The sequence below is a fragment of the Lissotriton helveticus genome, chromosome 4_2, assembly GCF_964261635.1.
Source record: "Lissotriton helveticus chromosome 4_2, aLisHel1.1, whole genome shotgun sequence".
Lineage (NCBI taxonomy): Eukaryota > Metazoa > Chordata > Amphibia > Caudata > Salamandridae > Lissotriton > Lissotriton helveticus.
This window is the reverse complement of record NC_136064.1, coordinates 5,483,715-5,506,784: the sequence shown is the minus strand read 5'-3', so window position 1 is coordinate 5,506,784 and position 23,070 is coordinate 5,483,715. Positions and strand designations below refer to the sequence as shown.

Genomic DNA, 23,070 nt, shown 5'->3' with positions numbered 1-23,070 from the left:
CCCACCGCTCTTACCTGCACGAGCCGCTCCTGACTACATTTTTCCAAATGGGGAAATGCTAAAAATCTGGCATGGATCCGACCATCCAGGACCGACTTTTGAGAACCCTGACATAGATCATAGAGTCTGGGCTTGAGCTGCATCTCAGCATCAGCGACTTTTCTAGGTTTTTGGCAGTAAGCATCTAGTTTGCTGTTGGGGCGCTTTCTGTGGGAGCAACGTAGTGTAATCCGCCGTCAAACTGTAAGGGACAACAGTGTAACCAGGCATCCTGAATCTTGCAAGAGTATCATCTTCTGCAGTTATATCTTAGTGATCCTCACCTGATTTTAGAGGGTTAATTTGAGTTTGAGACTGAGAAAATCCTACAATCTTATAGAGTATTCATGTTGTATTCTTGTAGGAGTTAAGAATGTTATGTAAGCCATATGGGCCTGCATGACATAGCACTATACACATAGATATCATTAGAAAGCCTGTCACTTAGAATAGTGTCTCATCATTCCTGTCCTATCAGAAATTGATAGGATGAGTTCATATGCAATTGCACACAAGGTCATAGAGTCTGTTTTCCATGTTTACTTTAAAAAAAATGATTTTCAGGTTACAGCCCGCTCCTGCCCCTCTTGCCGCCTTTCTTTGTCTATTCTTTAATCCTCTTGACAGTCGCATCAGTGGCCACTGGCCAAGGAAAGGTAATCATCGCGGCCGCCTTACTCTCTGCATAATTCACATCCTCCACAAATAGTGATTAAAACCTAACTTATGGTGCATCTCAGAATGAAACATTGCGGGGTGAATTAGTTCTTGCGGCATAAAGTATAATTTATATCTTTCCGGACAGACTCAATATGCTGTGTGTTTTCCGGAGGCGGATCCTCCTCCCATTGTCATTATTTATGGCCTGGTGTGTCTGTGGTTTGAAATAAAAAAAAAAAGTCCATCTGCGCGAGGTCCTGGGAGAAGTGCAGATTTAACATATTAACATATAAATGAAATATCAGAAAGCCAATTACTTAAGTCAGAGCAGCAGCTGGAACAGGCACTTACTGTCAAATAGTGCCCACTGTAAAGAGTGCGCGGGGGAGACGCGTGATCTGCACCAGCGCACTACCTTAAAAGGATGGGACACGCGTCTGGGGGCTGGTTCTAGAGTGACGCTGTCCCTCTCCCTGTCTTTCAACTGGAAAAAAATGGGTGTGACTTTGCTAGCGATTTCCCACTTCTCGTGTCACTACTTTTGTTCCCTCCTTGATGGGATTTCCTCATTCTACCTGTTGAGATCTTGGCTGGAGCGGGGAAGGTGAGACATTTTCCATGCATGGGGAGAGGATGTGCTGATGTAGACTTTGGAACTGGAGAACCATGTTTGAATCTCGGCATCTGTTCAAAATCCTGTGATTCTTGGCAAATCATTTAATCTTCCCTGTCTAGAAAATGAATGTGTCCTTGTGCAATGTAACTGGTGCTCATGTAAAGTGCTTCAACGCCTTCGGGTTGAACTAGCTTTATATAAAACTGCTAAATAAATAAAATATTCCTTAAATTGCTCCTCATATCATGCTGGTCACTGTTTTTGAAGCGCAACTGTCACCGCCTCTATCTTAACTAAACAAACTAAGTTGGACGTCCACCCTCTAGTGTATTTCTATGGAAGCCCAAGGAGTGTGTCTGTTAAAGTGACATCTGGATTTTTAAGTGATTTACAAAAAATACTCCAAGGTTGGTAATTAATGTTCTGGTGCCCAATAAGTCTCCTAATACAGGAATACTGTTTTTACACCGATAGCATACCATTATACTCTTGAAATTCTTAAAATGAAGCCCCAGGGTGCAATTAATTATCTCCAATCATATTGGGATAGAAGACAGGTGAAGCTAAGTATTTTATATAAAGCTGTTTAGGAGTATTTCAAAGTCTCTGGAAATTTATAATGTTGGTTGGTCATATTAGCCATTTTGGAAAAAAGTGACCAGTATATAAGACATTCAAAGCATTCTGAGATACAGAAAGTGAGAAATGGAGGTCCAAACTTTGGACTCTAATAATAATTTACATTAAGTGAGGATGCTTGGGTGGAGTAACTTAAGACACACTTCGCATGTAGCACGGATAGCACAATACCTACAGTGTCAACTCTAGCAGAATCCTTTAAAGAAAATGACAATCATCAGGTTTCTAAATTGAGTTTGTGAAACTCACACGTAATTGGCCAATAAACTTGTGAAATGAGAGATGGATGATGTGACATGAAGACCTCACACCTGAATATTGGTGGTGCTTGAAAAATGTCCATCTGAAGAGCTTGTTGCTCCACAAGTTCATTGGTTACAGCTTGAGCAGAAGTAAACCCCAGCAACAAGAAGTGTGTCCATCGGGCAGCTTGCGTAAATGAGATGCACTTCTGCTATGGGCATCACATGAATTACATGAATATTGCATACTCTGCCTCACAACTATACCTCTCTCAATATGTCCTCTAACTCCACACTCTCACTCATCTCAAACCTCATTCTACTACGATGATCTCCAAAATGACCCTTTCTAGACTCTTCCCTCCTCTATCCCTCCTTCGCTCAACGCAAGCCTCCTTTTACTACTAAGATCTCCCAAACAACCCTTTCTAAATGTTTCCCTCTTGTAACCCTCCTATGACTCATCCCAAACCAAATTTTACTACTATGATCTCCTTAATCCATTTCTAGAGACTCTTCCCTCCTCTGTCTCTTCTTTTACTAATGCAAAACCTCATCTTAGTACTATGACCTCCCAAATAACAATTTCTAGACTCTTCCCTCGTGCAGGAGTAGAGAGGGAAATTTCGCAGAAATAAGAATATAGAGCAAATGGTTTACTTGTAATAAGGCAAAGCGGATAAACCTTGGAAAATCTAAGGTCAATGAAGTGTATATGGATTAGGAATTTAAAAGAGTGTCATTTAATCTAATTTCACTGAATTAAACATTTTGAATAGGGTACCATCTAAGGTGTTTCTGAAATTTACTAAATTCAGATTTTGTTTTTTTCCAATCTGATACAAATCATAGTCAGGAGGACAACTTAAACATTTTCATAAAGGCATCCTTCACCCAAAAATGGAGAATGGATAACCTCTATGCTCCATAACCTTGCAGCACTTTAGGAAGCAAAGAATTGGGACTGAACCAAAAACACCAAGCCAAGATGAAGCTTACTGTAGGACAACGTGTTTAGCATTGTGATTATTTACCCACAGCTAAAAGCAAATAGCTCCTGTCTAACAACAATTGCAAAAAGACAATTAAAAGTGTTAATGCATCTTACTTTGCTAATATCTTTTTTTCTGTTGCTAGTCTATCTAGAGCCATCATCTATAAAAGAGGCTCCTATTGCCAGTCAAATATCCTTCTCTTAAGACGAATGCAAGCAGTTTGCAGATTACTTCGAAAGCAGAATCAATAATATTGACAGTCCTTGCTCCTAGATGAAGGTCATTCTGATCCTGGATGCAGCAACATATTATCACCACCTTTAGCTCCACAGCACCTCACCTAATTATCCTCCTTAATTGATGAGGAACTGATAATGCTGGTGAAGGCCAGCAAGTCATCCAGGTCTGGTGCTGATATTGTTCCACCTAAGATGTTTAAAAATATTTTGTTGGAGGTTCTTGAATTTGCAAAGAATATCATCAATTCCTCCTTACTTTCTAGAATTGTATGAGATAAGTTAAAACAGTGCTCAGATTATTTATGTTGGTAACAAATTAGAAAAGGTGGATAACTTTAGGCTCACCTCCCAACTACCCTGTATGGTCGAGATCCGAAAATATGCTGTGTTCAATCAATTTACAAAGTTTATTGAATCCTTCAACTAGTGATGGCGGTCCTGATGAACTCCACCTCTGTGCTGATCAAGAGGTACGGACTCCACTGATTTTACTGAATTGTCCGCTGCATTTGATGTTACAGACCATCAGATTCTGCAGGCATCATTGACTGAGGGTGGAATTAAAGTACAGCTCTCTCATGGTTCCATAGCTTTATAATCAACAGGGATTTTTCAAGTGCACCTTGGCTCTTACCTGCCTGACAGTAGGGACCTGATTTAGAGTACAGCAGATGGGCCACTGTGTCCCATACATGAAGGATTACCCATCCTGCGTAATGCAAGTGCATTATATCCAGTAGCACTGGCATCACGGTGGACGGGACATCCATCGCGGTTGTGACGGAGTAACCCATTCGTCGAGCTCAAAATCAGGCTCTAGATCTGTAACTTGCAGTGTCCTTCAGGGTACAGTTTTGTCACCTGGACTTCAACCTATACATGGTACCTATGGCCTTCCTCATTCAGTTTTTTAATACATCATTGTTTATTTATGTCGATGACACCTACACTATACCTCTAACTTTAGTAACTTCCTGCACAGTGTCAAGACAAGGATGAGGAAGAAACTACTCAAACTCAATGGTTAATCAAACTGAAATCCTGGCACCTTTTAAATAGTTTCAAGTTTTTATTTGTTTACTTTATTTTCATTGATTATCGAACACCAAAGGCATATGTTTCATCAGGTACAGTCCTCTGTGGTAAGTACATCATATATAAAGTGTTATCATACCAAGCTCACATTGTAATGAACAGTGAAATCTTGCCAGGTTATTAACACAACACTGCATGCAGCACGATACATGTCATACAATTATCAACAGATCAAGTTCAAGAAGTCTTTATTCGATTATTGCATCATAAAAGACATGCATCACAATTTACAATAACTAAAATACATGTATAGTTTATAAAATAGAATAAGGTAATTTAAAAACAATCTAAAACCTTATTAAATCATTTGTGCAAAACTTCATTGAAGGTTCGTTTAAAAGTTACAATAAATCCTTAGTCAAATACCTTAGTAGTCCGGGCACAATAGGTGAGAACACATTTACACATAGTCAGTGGAGAGCCTATAGATATAGGCTGGAACCTAAGTCGATTTGATGAATCTTGCTCTTAGGATCCAGGCCCAGCCTAAGAATTTCGCTACACCAGTTACAATCATGGGTGACAGATCTGTCTTTAATATCCTACTGGGCTTAACCACTTTGATCTAGGGGCAGTATACAAAGGGCAGACAAAAAGAAAATGGTTTACACTTTCACCCTGTCCTGAACACCTAGGACAGTGCCCAGGGCCTCCCTTACCCCACTTTTTAGTGTGCTCCCTTAAAGGCAGTGAACCGTTCCTATATTGATGATATAGTTTGCAGTCCTGGGGCTTAGTTATGACATCCCAATATTTTTCGAGGCAGGGGACATCTTTCATAACAATAAATGTACCAGTAAGGTTACTAGCAGTCAATCCCGAATGTCTATTGTTTACCACCCAGTCCCAATACTGTAACTTCAAATCCTTTTTGGAGGGGCAGGTAGCATTGTCGGGGTTTAACCATAGTTCTCCTTGCCCCATGGCACACAACGTGGCTCTTAAGTCTTTAAACCAACCTATGTTGGAGGCGCCAGGAAGATCCCTAACCTCAATGCATGCTCTTGCATAGAGCTGAAGTTCGGGCGTTGTCCAGAGGCGACGCCAAAATGCTAGTGGTCGCAATCTGGCCAGGTCCTCCACAGGCTGACACCCAAGATCATACAGAAGTGGGATCTGCGGTGATGACTGTGGGAGGCCGATGGCCATCCTAAGAAATCTATTTTGGGCAACTTTCAAGGGATCAAGGTTACTGTATCCCCAGAGCTCCGCCCCATACAAAACAGATGGTAGGACTTTCGTACCATAGATCTTCATTAAAGGGGACATAGGCCTGGTAAAGGAGCTTTTATGTTCTTTAAGCAAGGCTCCTCCTATCTGCGCATGCTTTAATGCCAATAGGTCAACCTGTTGAGACCAACTAAGGGTCTCGCTAAACGTAACTCCAAGGTAGGTAAACAGTTTGGTCTGTTCCAGGGATGTGCCTCCCATAGTGACCCTAGCTGTAATCGGGGTGTGTCCTCTTAGTACCATAAATTTTGTTTTCGACACATTAACCTCAAGCTCATGCTCGCAGCAAAACAGTTCAAACCTTGTTAGGGCCTGTTGAAGACCCTGTCTGGTCTTAGATATTAAAAGAGTGTCGTATGCGAACATGAGCAAAGGGATTTTCATTCCAGCCAGGGACGGGGCATCAGTAGGGGGATTGGCAAAATAATTTGTGACCCCATTTATATATAAAGAAAACAGGGTAGGAGCTAAAACACACCCTTGCCTTACACCTTTAGCAACTGGAAATCTATCTGTTACCTCCCCTGGTTTACCCCAACGTACTTGGGCGAATGTTTGGGCGTGTAAATTCACCAAGAGGCGTATGAGAGGGGCTGGCATACCCAGCTTCACTAAACAGTCCCACAACTTTGCCCTTGGGACAAGGTCAAATGCAGACCTTAAGTCCACAAAGGCTGCGTAAAGGATACCTTTACCTAGGATGACAGTCTTCCAGTAGAGAAGAATGAACCGAAAGGCCTGGTCTAAGGTGCTCACATGCGACCGAAAGCCAGCCTGGAGTGGAGTAAGAATATTAAACTCACCAATCCAGTCCTGAATCCTGCCAAGAACAAGGCCGGCAGTGATTTTTTGTACCGCATCTATAAGGCTGATCGGCCGGTAGTTGGAGGGAACCGACCGATCGCCTTTCTTGTAGATTGGCAGGATTTCTGCCCCAAACCAGGACTCGGGGACCTTAGCACCGGAGGCTAGAGCATTGGCCAGATGGGCTATGTAGGGGACCCAGAGATCCTGATCCTGCTGAAAAAGATCAGCTGGAATGCAATCCGGACCAGGTGCCTTGCCCCTTGGAATAGATTGCAGGATATGTTTCACTTCACAACTCGTGAACTTAAGAGGAGCAATCGGAACAAGACTTGGAATGTCAACCTGAGCACTACTACAGTTCCTAAATTGTTCCTCAAAGTAGCATACCGACTGGTGTTGACCAACCGAGGCAGGGCTTGGGCGATCTTCCTGTGATTTGCCCCATTTTAATAAATGCCAGAACTGCCGCATATTCCGAAAGCTACATGCTTCGGTTAGTGATAACCACCGTTCCTCATCCCAGTTGGACTTGGCTTTGTGCTTTGCATCTTTATATGCCTTTCTACAAGACCTAATTTGGCTATGGTTTTTTTGCTTTATTGATCTAAACAGATCCCCGTGGATTCGACGACACTCCTCGTCAAACCAGGATATAGTTTTCAATTTCCCCCTCCTACCATGCTTTGAGATGGTCTTCACAAACAGCTTTTTTAGTTCCAAAAATAGACTAGTGTGGATATTAGTAATTATTGCATTAATATCGTCCTGTGACCCACAACTGGAGATTTCTTCCAGTGAGTTAGATACCAAGGATCTAATCTCCTTGCGTGCCTCAACATTAACAGAGACTTTTGGCCAACGTACCCTTCTCATGTCGTTACTAAGTACGACTTCATCCTGAACGACATTTAGCCTACAACTCCCGGACCCAAGAAAGCTGTGGTCCCTTAATTCCATCACCAGCGGATCATGATCACTTTCCGGACGGGTCGTGACCACCATGTCCTCAACTACAGCCCACATCTTTACATCAACTAATATATAGTCTATACGGCTACTATGTCTGCCGTTGCTAAAAGTATGTCTACCCGACCTATCGGATCGCACTCTACCATTTAATGCGCGCAAACCCTGGTCCAGGCACAGCCCTTTAATAAATGTAGCAGATTGCGTCCATTTCCCAGTCGGGGCTAACTCAAGCTGGGGAATCCCCCAGGTCATATCCTCAACCTCAGTGAGAAATCCATCTTCTACATTCAGGGGTTCAAAAAAGGAATTAAAATCCCCCATTACAACCGTGAACCCGTTTACTAGGGCACCTGATAGGAAATCATCCAAAATGCGGAGGGTTGGGGCAACCCTTCCGCCCTGGATGCCCCTAACATATATATTGATCAATAAAATATTAAGGCCTTTAGAGGATCTTATTCTAACCATTAATATGTCTGGGCTATCAATTGGTACCTCCTCCACTCTTACTCCCTCATACTGTCGAACCCATGTAGTCAGGCCTCCCATAGCGCGCCCTCTGTGACCTTTAATTGCTGATTTACTAAAATTTAAGTATCCAATAGAGAACACTGATGAGAGTGCCCAGGTTTCCTGGAATGACCAAACATCGCCTTGTTGTATAAAATCCACCCAGTCCGGGTTACACATTCGAGACTCAAGTCCGGCTATGTTCCAACAACCAAACTTGGTGCCGCTTGAGTCCGCCAAGACAGTGGAACTGGCCTTAGAAAGAGAGGGTATTACATCCTGTGAAAATGGAGCTACATTAACATCAGAGGTACCCCTGATGTTTCGTCTATCCTGTAGGGATACATCGCCACTCCTTTTATCAGATTCAATCGCACCAAAAACTGCCAACACAGATACCCGGCAACCATTAGGCGACCCCCCGTTATAGCTAATCACCTTATCATCAGCCTCTGCTGTCGCTACATCCTGAACCACCACCAACTCTGTTTCCAATTTCCCTCCCCGAGCCCCTCCAGAAAGATCATACTTCCCATTTCCACAATGCGTTGGCTTGTCATTTGATGTTACACCATAAGGGGAAACCTTTTCTGGGGTGAAAGAAATACCCGTACAATCTAGGTTAGCCTTTCGGTCTAAGAATGGAGAAACAAGTCAATCGTTAAAGTCCAACCCCGAATACGGTTCGTACAGATTTTGCAACGGGATGTTCCAATATTCGTTATAACGGTTGAAATTAGTAAAGTTGTTTGATATGGGGAAGTGACTGGAAGGATGCCGGCGGGGAAGAAGGGGGTAGGAAATATTGGAGTTGTTAGCGGGATGGCAAAAAAAGGTGTATAGTTTAGCATGTTCAGGGAGAAAGTATTTCTATTAGAACTGGAGTGGACAGGGGGTCTAAGCAAGGCCTCTGGGTAAAAATAGCTCAAATTACGAGTTGAAACAACTCCTTCCTTATTTCCTGGGTACAAGTCACTTATGTATGAGACAATTCTGTGGTCCTTAAAATTAATGATCACAATGTCTCCATCTATATCTTTCGGACGAAGGCCCACCCAATTGCATCTTCTTACTGAGATAATATCTCCGTTTAAGTGAGCTGGGAGGGGTCTGTTTGTTCTAAGCCAAAAGATGACTTTGTTTTTCAAGTTTGCATTTAGTTCAGGATTTCCATTTGTGATCGGGGGAACACCAGTTAAAAGGATCACAAAGTTTGCTGATTCTGGAGGTAGGTCCACTGTGTTCCTACGATTTGAGGATGTACTTTGGGTTACAATTTTGGTTTTATCTACCCCTGGGAGCATAGTTGGCTTATTTATATTAGGGATCGATTTGTTAGAGGCCGGCACGGACTTCTCTTTTGCTGGCTTAAATACTAACGTCGGTTTGGTTGATGTTGGGGGAGCATTAGAATTATTAACGGTTAAATTTCCATTGGTTTTGGGTGGTTTACTTGGAATCAAAGTTGTGGAACTAGGTTTGCCTTTCGATTGGGACTGATCCTTAGTATTCGTTAAATGAGGGATTTTGGTCGGATCAGCAGTTGCTAGAAGGCAATCCATTTTTTCCCCCAGAATCCTAACTCTGTCCATAAGTGGGAGCATATAGGATTTTATCATTTGTTCAAAGAGTTCTATAAGCTCTTTTTTTGACATGGATGATATTCCTTCAAGGGTGGGTGAAGAGGAATGGGTATGGATACCTAGTGAAACCTCTCTCACAGAATGTGTAAATGTGTAAATGTATGAAACTTATATAGCGCAGGACTTACCCTGGGGCATCTCCGCGCTTGCTTAGGGAACCCGTCCTGGTATTCCCCTGTGAGAAACCCCGGCAGGGTATCCACAAGGTGAAAGCCAGGCATCCCGCCGCGAGGGGCCGATGTGGAGATTAAGCAAGCTATTGCCCAGAGTCGCAGAGTGTGACCCCGTGAGTCGAGTCGAGAAGGGATAATTGATTTGGATTTGGGGGTTACTAGTAGAGGTGGGGACCCCAGGTGGTCAGGACCTTTTCTTTTGACCCCGCCCTTTCTCCTTTTCTTCCTTGGCGGAGAGCGAAAAACCCTACGTAGATTCATGGGCTTTATTCCGGTACCACTTTTGGTGTGTGTCGGAATAATCTCGGTGGGTGCTACAGTATCTATTGAGTGATTAGACAAGGTTGAGTGGAGTTGTAGGGCTATGGTTGGGGCTACTGGGGTATTAAGGTCGATAAGACTATTAGAAACAATAGGCGGACTGTTACAATTATCCTCACTATTGATACCAGAATTGATAGCAGAAGTGTTGTGGTCGCGAAAAATACTGGGGATATGGTCAGTACTGAATAGATCGGTATCTCTATCCAACCTACCAATATTTCCCGAGTCTTGTGTGGTAATTAAATCTAGCGGGGAAGTCGGTGTTTTTTTTTCAGTTGTTCTATTGATCGACGTCGCTCAGCACGTTTCTCCGCTAGTAGGAGTTCTTTGTCGATTTCCTTGTTTGCCCTCTCAAAATATTTGTCAAGAGGCCCAAGGATCGAGACCCCAAAACAGGAGGGTAGTGAACTAGACATGACTATGGAAGACCTTAGTATGTTTCGTGCCCCGGAGACCGACTAACCTGAATATGACAGTTGGCAAAGTGTAGATGTTAGAGACCGGGCCCAGCCCAGCCTCCTTCAGCCCCTGACGGCCACAGGCGGTCCCGCCCTTGTCCCGGGCTTCTCCCGGGACGCTCCCGCGCCGCGGGGAGTAATGCTTGTAGTTATAGACAGGCAGTTAAGCTGTTGGTAGGGCGGGTCGAGCAGGGAGAGCGGCCAGGTGACAGGCGGCTCGGGTTACCAGGACTCCTGGGATATGGAGTCCGGGTCCCGACGCTCGCAGCCCTGCACACACACACACACCCACCGGTACAATCCCAGGCTCAAGGAAGGCTGACACGGCGCTGCGGAACCCGCAGAGCGGGTTCCGCGAGGTATGGAGGTGAGAGCTAGGTGCGCCAGCAACAGGAACCGCAACAAGATCCAATTAGTGTCCCAAGTCTGTTAGCAGGCAGAGTCTTTTCAGGCTGTTGGTGGGGCGGGTCGAGCAGGGAGAGCGGCCAGGTGACAGGCGGCTCGGGTTACCAGGACTCCTGGGATATGGAGTCCGGGTCCCGACGCTCGCAGCCCTGCACACGCACACACACCCACAGGTACAATCCCAGGCTCAAGGAAGGCTGACACGGCGCTGCGGGACCCGCGGAGCGGGTTCAGCGAGGTATGGAGGTGAGAGCTAGGTGCGCCAGCAACAGGAACCGCAACAAGATCCAATTAGTGTCCCAAGTCCGTTAGCAGGCAGAGTCTTTTCAGGCTGTTGGTGGGGCGGGTCGAGCAGGGAGAGCGGCCAGGTGACAGGCGGCTCGGGTTACCAGGACTCCTGGGATATGGAGTCCGGGTGCCGACGCTCGCAGCCCTGCACACGCACACACACCCACAGGTACAATCCCAGGCTAAAGGAAGGCTGACACGGCGCTGCGGGACCCGCGGAGCGGGTTCCGCGAGGTATGGAGGTGAGAGCTAGGTGCACCAGCAACAGGAACCGCAACAAGATCCAATTAGTGTCCCAAGTCCGTTAGCAGGCAGAGTCTTTTCAGGCTGTTGCTGGGGCGGGGCGAGCAGGGAGTGCGGCCAGGTGACAGGCGGCTCGGGTTACCAGGACTCCTGGGATATGGAGTCCGGGTCCCGACGCTCGCAGCCCTGCACACACACACACACCCACAGGTACAATCCCAGGCTAAAGGAAGGCTGACACGGCGCTGCGGGACCCGCGGAGCGGGTTCCGCGAGGTATGGAGGTGAGAGCTAGGTGCGCCAGCAACAGGAACCGCATCAAGATCCAATTAGTGTCCCAAGTCCGTTAGCAGGCAGAGTCTTTTCAGGCTGTTGTTGGGGCGGGTCGAGCAGGGAGAGCGGCCAGGTGACAGGCGGCTCGGGTTACCAGGACTCCTGGGATATGGAGTCCGGGTCCCGACGCTCGCAGCCCTGCACACGCACACACACCCACAGGTACAATCCCAGGCTCAAGGAAGGCTGACACGGCGCTGCGGGACCCGCGGCGCGGGTTCCGCGAGGTATGGAGGTGAGAGCTAGGTGCGCCAGCAACAGGAACCGCAACAAGATCCAATTAGTGTCCCCCCAGATCGATCAAGTGTCTATATGACCCTTCCAGTTTCGTCAAAGTTGCAGGATATGGCCATCACTACGCTGTCGCCCCTATTCCAGAATAACAGAAGGTGCTGACTTGGTGAGAATAAGGTGGTGCTAAATTCAATAGTGCAATACAGAGGCTTACACGACATATAAGTGTGAAATCCAGATGGCCTATCCTATACCAGTGGGCACTATTCCTGAATTGGGATGGGAAGCAAAGGGGTTGTTTAGGGTGTCAATATATTCCTTATATGGGCCCCAGATATCCTTTGGACGTGCTGTGCTGGGTAACAGGCTAGAATAGATCTCGCTATTTGTACTGCAGTACGCCAAACTATTCAACCAGCCTCGCTAAGGTAGGAGAAACCTTGCTGCCTCAGTGTAACGCTATCTCCCGTTTTGCCAAGAGGAGGCCAAGGGATGCTAGTTTCTGGACTGCTTTGGGAAAGTTAACCGTGTAGTCCAACAGTGCCACTTCCGGAATAGGAACCAGTGTGAGCCCAAGAATGTTCCCTAATATTTTGTGCACCTGTTCCCAGTATGGGTGTATGCTGGGGCATGTCCAGGCCAAATGGACAAAATCAGCGTGCTGAGCGCTGCATTTCCTGCATGTGTGAGGCCTTCCGGGGTCAATTTTCTGTAATTTTGAAAGTGTCTATGAAGAAACTTATAGTGTAATAATTTATGGCGACTGCTCAATGAAATGTCCTTTGTGACTTTACAGCAGGCGGTCCACTGGTCGTCCGAGATTGGATGCCCCAGATCAGCCTCCCACTCCGCTCGGAGCCTGTCGTCTATGATAGGGACCTGTGCTATGCATAGTTTATAAAGTTTGGAAATTATGTGGGTTCCACTCGTATTCTCAATGAGGAGAGCCAGTGGCGCAAATGAGTCAGGCTCCAAATAGTTTAGAGTTCACAAATTGTTTCTGTCCTCTCAGCATGGGTGAGAAAATATGCCTATGCAATGCGTAAAAAATCTAGAAGTCACATATGACTCTCAACTTACTTTGTCAGACCAAATAAATTCTGATGTTTTTCAACTTAATCCTGTTGTAATTTGGTCTATCTTGATCTTCCTTCAAAGCCCATTAGAAAACTTCATCTGGCCCAAAGAGCAGCAAGTAGACAGTTTTTTTAACATGAGTAGTTTTGACTCGGTCTCTTCTGCATTAGCCGCATTGCACTGCCTGCCAGCGAAGAAGAGAATTATCTTCAAACCTATCTGAAGTGGGCATAATTATATCACAGGTACATGCTTTGGCATTATGCATGCTTTAAGAAAAACATTTCTTTGGATGCCACTTCAATCAAGAAAATCCCTAGTCCAGTCTCTTATAATTAGTTGCCCGGACTATGGGAATGCGTTAATGGCCTCTATGAATAAAGGACGTTCTCAAACTTTAGGTGGAACAAAATACTGCAGCGCATTTAGTATGCCTTCTTCCACCTCTACTGCCTTCAGCACCTATGCTAAGTTACCTACTCTGGTTGCCTGTAAAAAAGCGTTCATGAATTGGTCCCCAAATCCCTTTATGGCAATGGACCTCACTACCTACAGAAAAAATGTAAGTGGTATGCCCCACTAGGAGACTAAGGTCCTGCAGGAAACATCTGTTACACCCTCACTGAATTCGCACTCCCAGAAATGGGGCCAGATCATTTTCATAGCTAGCCCCCAATACTGGAACCAGCTCACATTACATCTCCGTGTAAATACTGACCACAGACTATTCAAGAAAGCTCTTAAAGCACGGATGTTTTAACCATGCTTTAGTTTATTGTTCCAATATCCTTACCCGTAACTCATGTCTGAAGATACGCAGCGGTGCCTAGAGACCCTGTCAGGGTGATTTGTAGCCCTAAACAAGTACCAATAATAATAACAAATAATAATGTACCTTGTGGCCAACATTTGAATCGTATCTCGAAGAGTCTCCCACTGTGAACCAAAAAGTTGCTGCGATCAAAAACCGGTCAGTTATTGGCTGCCGAATTCCATGATGGCACTCTTAGTGGCAGAGCCTTTTCTCCAGCTGTTGCTAGGCACTCTAACTCTCTGCCTTGTCACCTCCGCGCCCAATTGTCTCTGCTGGCATTTAGAAAGTGACTAAAAGCATGAATATATTCTTCTTCGTAATTGTCTGCGATATCAAGAGCAACTTGACTGTTTTTGCTTGGGTCATTTGCATGGGTTTTTGATGCTCATTGCAAACTACTTCAAAATAAATAAAAGACGCCCTTCATCTTCCCCCTCTTGGTACAAGAATGGACCAAGCACTTTAGGACAACATGTTTTTTTCTCTGTAAGGCATCTGATTCTCATGGATATATCTTGCCCGCCAGTGCAAACTTGCCGCACCCAACATGCCTATTGGTTTTCCAAGGTTCCACCTCTTTTCCTTCCACTGAATGCTACCAGACCTCTTTGCAAATTACTTTCTGGTTTTTGTACCTATACTAAATCTCTTTGTGCTATGATTTCTTAAGATCTCCAAGAATTCTTCTCTCCGGGAGATATCTTCCTTCCTAAGGGCCCAGCCAATGAAAGGGGGTCTCGAAGGAAGCGATCATATGGGAATCGTTACTCTGACCATATGTGGAGTAAGGCACTCCTCGGCCTGCCATGCACTCTCATTACACGTCCTACTGTTATCATTTATTGTGTGGACCTCACCTGGCACTACCTTTGCTTCTTCTGGTCTCAATGTTCCAGAAGGCAGCTGCAGGGGCCAGAGACATAAACATGGCCCATTAGTCATCGCTCCTTGCATTTGTCGTCATTCTCAGCAGGACACAGGAAACTTCAAAGGGACTAGCGATAGGGCAGTGAGTGAGTCAACCTTGTGAAGTCATCAGGCACCAAAGGGTGCACAATCTCACTTCTGCTACCTGTTGCATTTTGCTAAATTGATATAGTTGCCAAGATCTTTTCTTTTCTTAAAAACAAGGTCTCGCTTCAGCACATGGTGACCTCACTCTCCCAAACTCCTTTGCCCATGTTCTCTGAGTGCACAGCAGTTGCAGGAAAAGGAATTATGGTGGCTGATAAAAATGTATCTTAGTTTATTTAGAAAAGTCATTCAATGTAAACATCTGCTTGAAGGCAACACGCTCATTATTCAGCATGCAACACATAGTTGTTCATTCAATGTTTTTTTCTATATAGTCTGTTATTAATTTGTCATCAGTTGCAGATGGGGTGTGGGCTTAGCACTGATTTAGAATTGTGTTTTCGACCCACTGTGGTACAAAGATAGTAATTCCAGACCATAAAATCTACATTTTCAAAATGTACTGACTATCCACCAGTATTTCTGAATTGCAATCCTCTCTCATTTAGGGATAAGGGTGGAATGCTGGCAACTCATGGGGGTAGCTGCCCAAGCAAAAGGCAACACCCTGAAACTGTGGAACTCTTCAAATTCTGTTACCAGTCCACTGGTACTCTTTAAATCCTGATAACGGGCCAAAAGTGAATTTTCATCCACAAGGCATGCCGTTGAACGTGAGAATGGCTTGTGAACTGGGTCATTCAACTGTTAGAAATGGTAGGATTGTCTGGTACATAATTGGTGTGAACATCATATTAAGCAAATAGAAGTTCTGATTTGTGTTTTAGGAACTGTATATGGTTGCAGTAGGGGGCCTCCTGTAGGCAATCCACTAACCAGCTACACTGGGAAAAAGAAGAAAGTCCAACTGGATCGACCTTGTCTCGTGTTTATATACAGGCAGATGTCTCTAGAATGAGTGTGCCCTGTGACTTATTTGACAAAATGCCCAGAAGCAGACATATTACTCCTGTACTCCTGGAAATGACTATGACTTTGCCTTGGAGAAGAGTCATTCCCATGTGTAGATTCACATTCCCAGAAAGGACCTTCTTTAATCCAAAGTGAGAGGGCAAGAAATAGACCTAAATAAAGCATGTACTGAGAGCCGAAGTTCCCATTAGATTCCTTTGCGATTGATTAAAAAAACATTACCTGTGCATCAAAGAACACATTGAAAAAACAGCAGTTCAAGAGGGTGTCCAACACCTGGCACTAAGTGAATTGTTTCGTGTTTTTGACTAATAGTTATAATACTGGAAACTGACTGGTGAGTTTCAGTTTTCAATAATGCTTCATGCGCACCTATCTTCGACACTGATCGGGCCATCATTTTCTAGTCATACCACAGAGAGTCTGAATTTTCTGCATATTCCAAAGAAGTTGCAGTAAGTTTACTTTGCATCAAATGATAGAGGATTAATTTGACAAAAGTACCAACTCGAATACTCACCTAACGTCATGGGAGCTGTAGTGCTTTAAGAACAGGTTTACTGCAATAGCACTTTGCTGTCCTCCAGAAGTACGAATAAGTCAGGAAAGAGATGATCAAGCTTGGACCTGGTCCTAGGTCCCTGGATCCTGTGTGGTCTTCCCTTTGATTGCTCTGCAGAGATTAAAATCAGTTAGGGAGCTTCTTTGCTTGTCACATGGACCATTATTGTGGTCATGTGACTCCACTATCCGGAACCCGCTTCCCCAATTAAACACTAAGTAAGATCTAAGACCCCTCACTTGGGAGAACGAAAGGTTCTCACCAAAGACCATGGAGCATTGGACTCCCACTTCTCCAGACTAGCTGAAAGGTATAATTGAAATTTAGAACAAAAATCTCATAGCAGTCCTTTTAGTTTGTCAGCAAACACCCAATCCGAACTTAAAGAGGTCTTCAATGCCGCACGGCTTTCTCCTTGCCAATCCATATCTCACCTGCATTGTATACATGGCCTTGCGTGTTATCTGAACTCTGTAACTATATCTTTCTGCTGTTCTGAGTTTAGCTTCTTCAAGTGGTTGTAGTTCTTCATCTTCTGGATAAACTCATCTCCAAGTTTTCTAGTGCACCCCTCCTCCTTTGGTGTAGCTGTTAACGATGCAGCAGGCGCAGTGGCACCGGGTGCGAAGGGAACCATCACCCTTGCCTGCATTAGTGACATGATACCCTTGCTGCGCCTTGTTCTGCAACATAAAATCACCAATAAACACAAATGTAATGAGCAATCTAATAGTTTCTTAGCTCACTGCTCCTTCCCCATTCATCGAGGTTTTTTTAAATTTCGCCACTTGGGCTTTTTTCTCACTCCTCATGCATGCTCGCCTTTACCCATAGATACCAAGCAGAATGGCGCAGGGATGTTCGGCACTCTCAATAAAAAAGCCATTTTTCCACTGGAGCGCTCCCCGTTGACTTTGAGCTGCTCCGACCTTTTTGATGGAACAGTCTTCTGCTCAGCCATTCCCTCACCTTGTCTCTTGGAGCCCTGAAAGTACACTTGATAAACATTGACACCTCTTGTTGACTGCCCCTTCTGCCAAGTGGCATTATTCCTACGGATCCCAGCCATGAAATCAGCCAGTTACCTCCAGTACTGGGGTGGCCCACTGACATTCTTGACATTACCTCAGAGGAGGAGACTTTCAAAGGTTGAATCTATTTAACAAATGACATTTGTGTACCATCTGCAGTCCAAAATGGAATAAGATAAGGAAATAAAATTAGATTTTAAAAAGTGTGGAAATTTAGAGAGGAATATAACAGAACTAGACATTTATTTTACCCCCCCCCCCTACTTTTTGTTGCTTATGAAACATGGAGCAGCCTATGGTTCTAGTCTATCAGCACAAAATAGGGATGCACAAGTCTCATGGGTCCATTTCAGATTGATGTCCAAAGGATATACCAAGAGGACCTAAGGACCCGCAGTAGATTTTCATTGTATTAAATGTATGCATCTTACATATCCATCTGGTGGAAATTCTGTGTGTATTATTGTGACCCTGGGGTACATGTGACAGTTTGTCTATTTCTCCACCTGGAAATAGTCTTCTTTGTGGACGAACCGTATCCCCTAAATTGCCAGTAAAAATGGATGTCTTTCCTCATTTAACAGGCATCCCTAACTGGACAGCCCAGCCATCTCTATTGCTATATGGATCAGGACTGCCAAATGGGTTTTTGTAATTGTGCATCTCTGAGGACGACATCCCTGAGTATGGCAGCAGACTTCAGAGGAGGGCGTATTTGACGCCCCCTCTTTTTGTCATATGTCCTATCATAGCCCTTCTGCAACCGAGGCACATGCTGTCTCCACTTTTCCTAACTATGGTAAAGTCCTTTGTAACTTTTTCCAGTCTGGGCTTTGGAACTTGCATCTGTTTAAAGGGACAGAGCAGCGTTTAATTTGTGCAAATGGCTGCCCCTGTGGATCTGGCACTTGTTTTTGGGGTGCTGGACTTGCTGTTCATCAACAAACAATAAGGGAGAAAAAGAAGGCAAAAGAGAACATAGTTAAACAGAGACAAAGAGAGAAACAAACCTGCAGGAATGACAAGACAAAGAGACCAGACCAGCAGCCTCTGTAGTCACCACCCGACACTCTGCAGCGGGTGCAGTGAAAACCTGCATTCATGTTTTATTTAACCCCTCCCATGCTCTTGACAAGTTCAGCTCGTCATGAGCCACGGTTCCCGTGTGCTCATGACAAGCTGAGCTCGTCATGACCGTTAGAAGGCTCACACGTGGGGCTAATTCCCCTGCTGTGCTGTGCGTTCCAAGGAAACGGGTGTGGCCGTGACGAGCTCGGTTCGTCATGAGCACACGAGCACTGTGCGCGCCCCCCCCCAGGACAGCAGGGGAATCAGTCTCGCAGTGAAGGGGTTAAGCAAAGTAAGCATTGGCCGACATATACCTCCATGCAGAGCTGCTGCCGGGGATCGAACCCACCACATTGGAGTGTCTTGTATTGCCTGTAAATTTTCTTAGCCTTGATCAATAGATCAACAGCTGTATTTCCTCTGCATAGCCCGGACTCCTCCATTTTCTCATTCTTGGTCGTCAATATCTGCTCTGAGTAAATCATAAATTATGGAATTATGAGGGACCTGAACCTGAAAATAACCTGGACAGAAGCAGACCTATTGCATCGACTGCAGCATGCTTTCTGTGCACGACAGATCACCCAGCGTCCCTGTCATCCTGGGGTGTCGGTGCCTTTTATTGTACCTGTCGACACAGAAGGATAAAAGAGCCTGCCGTCCCTTTCAAAAAGCAGAACACTCAACTCGGATTCTTAAGCACATAATGCTAATATGTCAGAGGAACTTTAATGAAACATGAACTATATCTGTAGATTAAAAAGCAGTGCCGCGGAGCATGAATATTTAAGAGATGTGCCAGCGAGTGGATTCAAGGTTAGGATGAGGAAGATGGACCCAGGTGTCTTTATCTTTATTTATTTTTAATGCACCAACTTGTTTCCTTATGGTCTCGTTGCAGTCTGCCTTTGATAAGAGTAGAATGCTGCTGGTCGCCAACTCAAATCACATCTGGGCCCGTATCATACACTGTGCCCTGGAGGCAACGGGTGTGTGCACCTGCTTTGAGCGCCCGCAGCACTATGGTAGGCACTATGGTATTACAGAAGGGGGCTCAGATGCTTGTGCGTCCCCTTCTGTATCCCCTTCTGTGATACACATGTTGTACTAGCGCTATAATGAGGGGGCGTTCTCTCATTGCATGGGTTCATGGTCATGAAATAACCACTTTTGCCTCTGTGCAAAATCCGCCGTGCTGCGGGCGTTCTATTGCGTGGGCGGGGCCGCGTCGGCCAACGGACATGCGCAGAACTACCGAGGTAAAAAGTGGCACACTGAAAGTGCGCCTCCTAAAGGCAGCCCTCTGGTGAAGCGGATCCCTAATCACCCGTAAAAGTGCAGGTGGGTTGCCGCCTGCACATTTAAACTTGCAGCAGCTTTTAAACAGTTTCTCCATATTTCACTTGAATACACTCCTCATCAGAGCAGTGCGAGTTGCGGCTGCCCTATGGGATAGCGCCTTCATTCAAATATGGCACACTTTCCTTGTTTGCACAGAACGCAACTTTTAAAAGTTGCACCATGGAGCAAACAAGGAAAGTGCGCTGTATTTGTAAAATTGCCCCTGCTCTCCATTGATGCAACTTATGGTCCTTCTTGTGTGCATTTTTTGAGGGCAGAAAGAGTAGTTCCAATGGATTTCTAAAGCTCCCTTGGAGAGCTTAGTCTCCCAGGTAGTGATTGGCAGGTGGTTCCATGGTAATGGTGGCCACATTTACTAGTCAAAGATGGCTGCACTGTTTAACAGAAAGTGTATTGAACCTGAACCATTCCACTTCCCAACAATCCCTTTGGGAGTCTGTATGGATCAGTCTACGAAAAGGTGCAAACACAAGACCATTTTGATCTAGTAAATTCTGCTGCTATCACAACAAAAGTGGCAAATGACCGATAAATGGGGAAAAAGGAAGGGGTGGTTGTGAAGACCTGTAAACTTCAATCTCAGGGGTCTCACTAATACAAAGAACTTGGCACAGAAGCTGAAATATGAAAAGACATCTTTATTATACCTAATTAAGTGAGACTACGTCACACAGGAACCTTAGCAACTGCATGAGGTAGTCTAAAGAGTACAGAACACAGAGACCTTTTTTGTGCTTAGGGTTACAAACTCAGCACAAAAGTAAGGGGCAGTCCTAGCTTTTGCAAGCATGCAAAATACCTAATATGGACATACAAGATCTGCAAAATATTAGCCAATAGGAAAACATTCAAAACAAGGCATCATATAACCAGAACGTCCCCCTTACGTCGTGTTTCTGCCCAACCCACAAGTCAATTAATTACAGCACCTATAGGTCAATCAGTAATGGCAGGACATGTCTGTATGCAGTTAGGCCAGCTGGTGTCTGAGATTGGTTTTCAAAACAAGGACAGAGGGGGTTTTCAACACGTTGCAGTCCAAAGGGCAGAGACACTTCATGAATAGAGCAGCCTGTGTAAAGGCAACACAAAATGATGACAAATGTAAGATGGAGTCAAAATTAAAGAAGCTCAGTTGAGGTAGAAAAGGCTTGAGTGGGAGAAAACAATTTATTGGTTACCCTTCTCAGTTTTTTAAAATAATGATAGTAGAGTTTATTTACACACAGTGGATTTAGGTAAACATTGACACCTCTGGATATGGTTTACTTCCAAATTGCCCTATTTTAAATAATCTGGGACCTGAAAATGTAGTTTTTTTAAATGAACTGGTGAAAATAAAATCTTTAATGTGCAAAGTCCCCTAAAACAGTACTAAGATCATGCTTGGGACTGTGTGCTTTGCAACCACCTTGTAATTCCATTGGGTCTTCTTGTATCTTGCAGCGATTACAGGTACGTGGCTGCAGCACTCGCGGTCATGAGGAACGTAACCCAGCAGATCAACGAGAGAAAGAGACGATTGGAGAACATCGACAAGATCGCCCAGTGGCAGGCCTCGGTTCTAGACTGGGAGGTAAGGTCTTGTCTTCAATCCCAGAGACAGAATTTCTGGTGTGGGCACCTGCAGGTTAGCAGCTCTAGCAACCTCTGTAGAATGGATTATGTCAGTGGCATCCTTGGAGCAAAATCTTTATGCCTTGTTTTGTGTTCTAGATAGCCATTTGCCATTATCATGTGTTTGCAGCCTTTTGTTGCTGTTGCTTTTGGTGGTAAGCTGAGCACTAGCTGGCATCCTTTTTCATGGTATGAATTTGTAAGAATGCATTGAAAACCGAGTGATTCAAATCATCCCTCTACACAAGTAAACCCCTTTTACACCAGTAAATATTTTATATAAAATGGCATCATGTAAAGAAACCGTAAACTTTGTATATTTACCACAAATGGCTTTCAGGCTCAAGTTTCCGCTGCCATGTATGTCTGGTGGCTGTTATGTCAGGCTGACGTGGGGAAGGACAGGTCTTAGCACAAAGATCCAGTTCTTAATTTGTGCCGGTTTGCCGTTTGAGGACAGGGACTTTTGCGTTTCATCATCAGACTTTGACCTATAACAAGAGAAAGGCAGAAACGGAGAAAGAAGAAGGAAGTGTAAGATAGGAAAGCAGAGACAAAAGGCAGAGATGGGATGAAAAAGATCCTCTTGAGTGAAAGCCAGAAATAGGACGGTGGAGGGAGTGAAAGAGGCAGGAGCTGGAATAAAAAATTGGTTGCCTTGGCGTTCACCAGCATCAAAAACGTTGGGCTTCTATGCTTATTTGTTTTTATTTTTATTGAAATGTTAAAAAAAATAATTATAGGAGGAAATCCCCAGCGATTAAAGAAAACTACACAACTTTTAAGTAAGGTCCATGTAAAGAGCTGTTTTTAAGTCATTTTTATCACCCACTCAATTTTAAGGTTCATAGCTGCCAAGGTTTCAGTGTGACATTTTCATAATTTCAGTGTAAATATGAGTGACATTCAACGACTATGAGTAACACTTTATCACATGCAAAATCTAGCTGTGAAGGAACATAAAAATATCAGAAATTACACCCATTTGAGCAACGAGAAACTCTAAGAAGATCTTAAAACTGCTGCAAAGCACCAGAAATGGAAGGAAACTTTTAGTGTCATCTGTAAGAAGTTTCTCTGCAAGTCACTGTCTGTCACACTCACTGGCTCAGCCAGGTTCAAACACTCTGCTTTACTAGCGATCTATGAGACAGTCAGTCTGTGGTCACAAGGGTCCTGTGAGAGGAAATCTCAATTGCAGAAGAACTGGTAGCACCGCGGCTGTTATGAGAGTGTGAGAGGCGTGCCCGGCTGTCCTGACTTTTAACCCTATCCATGCTGCCGTCGGCCATTGGCCGACGCGGCTCCACCCGTTTTGCAGAAGTGCGGCACTTTCGCAAAACGGGCGGCGCAGCCAACGGATTAAAGATAATAAAGCACCACCTACTCAGCTCTCCCAGACTCAGAGCGTGTCGAAACCAGACACGTGTTGAAGTTTTGTTGCCAGGCAG

At 44.7% G+C, this 23,070-nt stretch overlaps 1 protein-coding gene across 1 annotated transcript in view; it reads left to right on the top strand.

Moving 5' to 3' along the window:
• ARHGEF9 (Cdc42 guanine nucleotide exchange factor 9) overlaps positions 1–23,070 on the top strand; it is a 231,909-nt gene that overhangs the window by 102,570 nt on the left and 106,269 nt on the right. Inside the window, exon 5 of the mRNA XM_078640104.1 lies at positions 21,449–21,578. Coding sequence (XP_078496230.1) covers positions 21,449–21,578 — 130 coding nt within the window. The remainder of the gene's footprint in view (positions 1–21,448; positions 21,579–23,070) is intronic.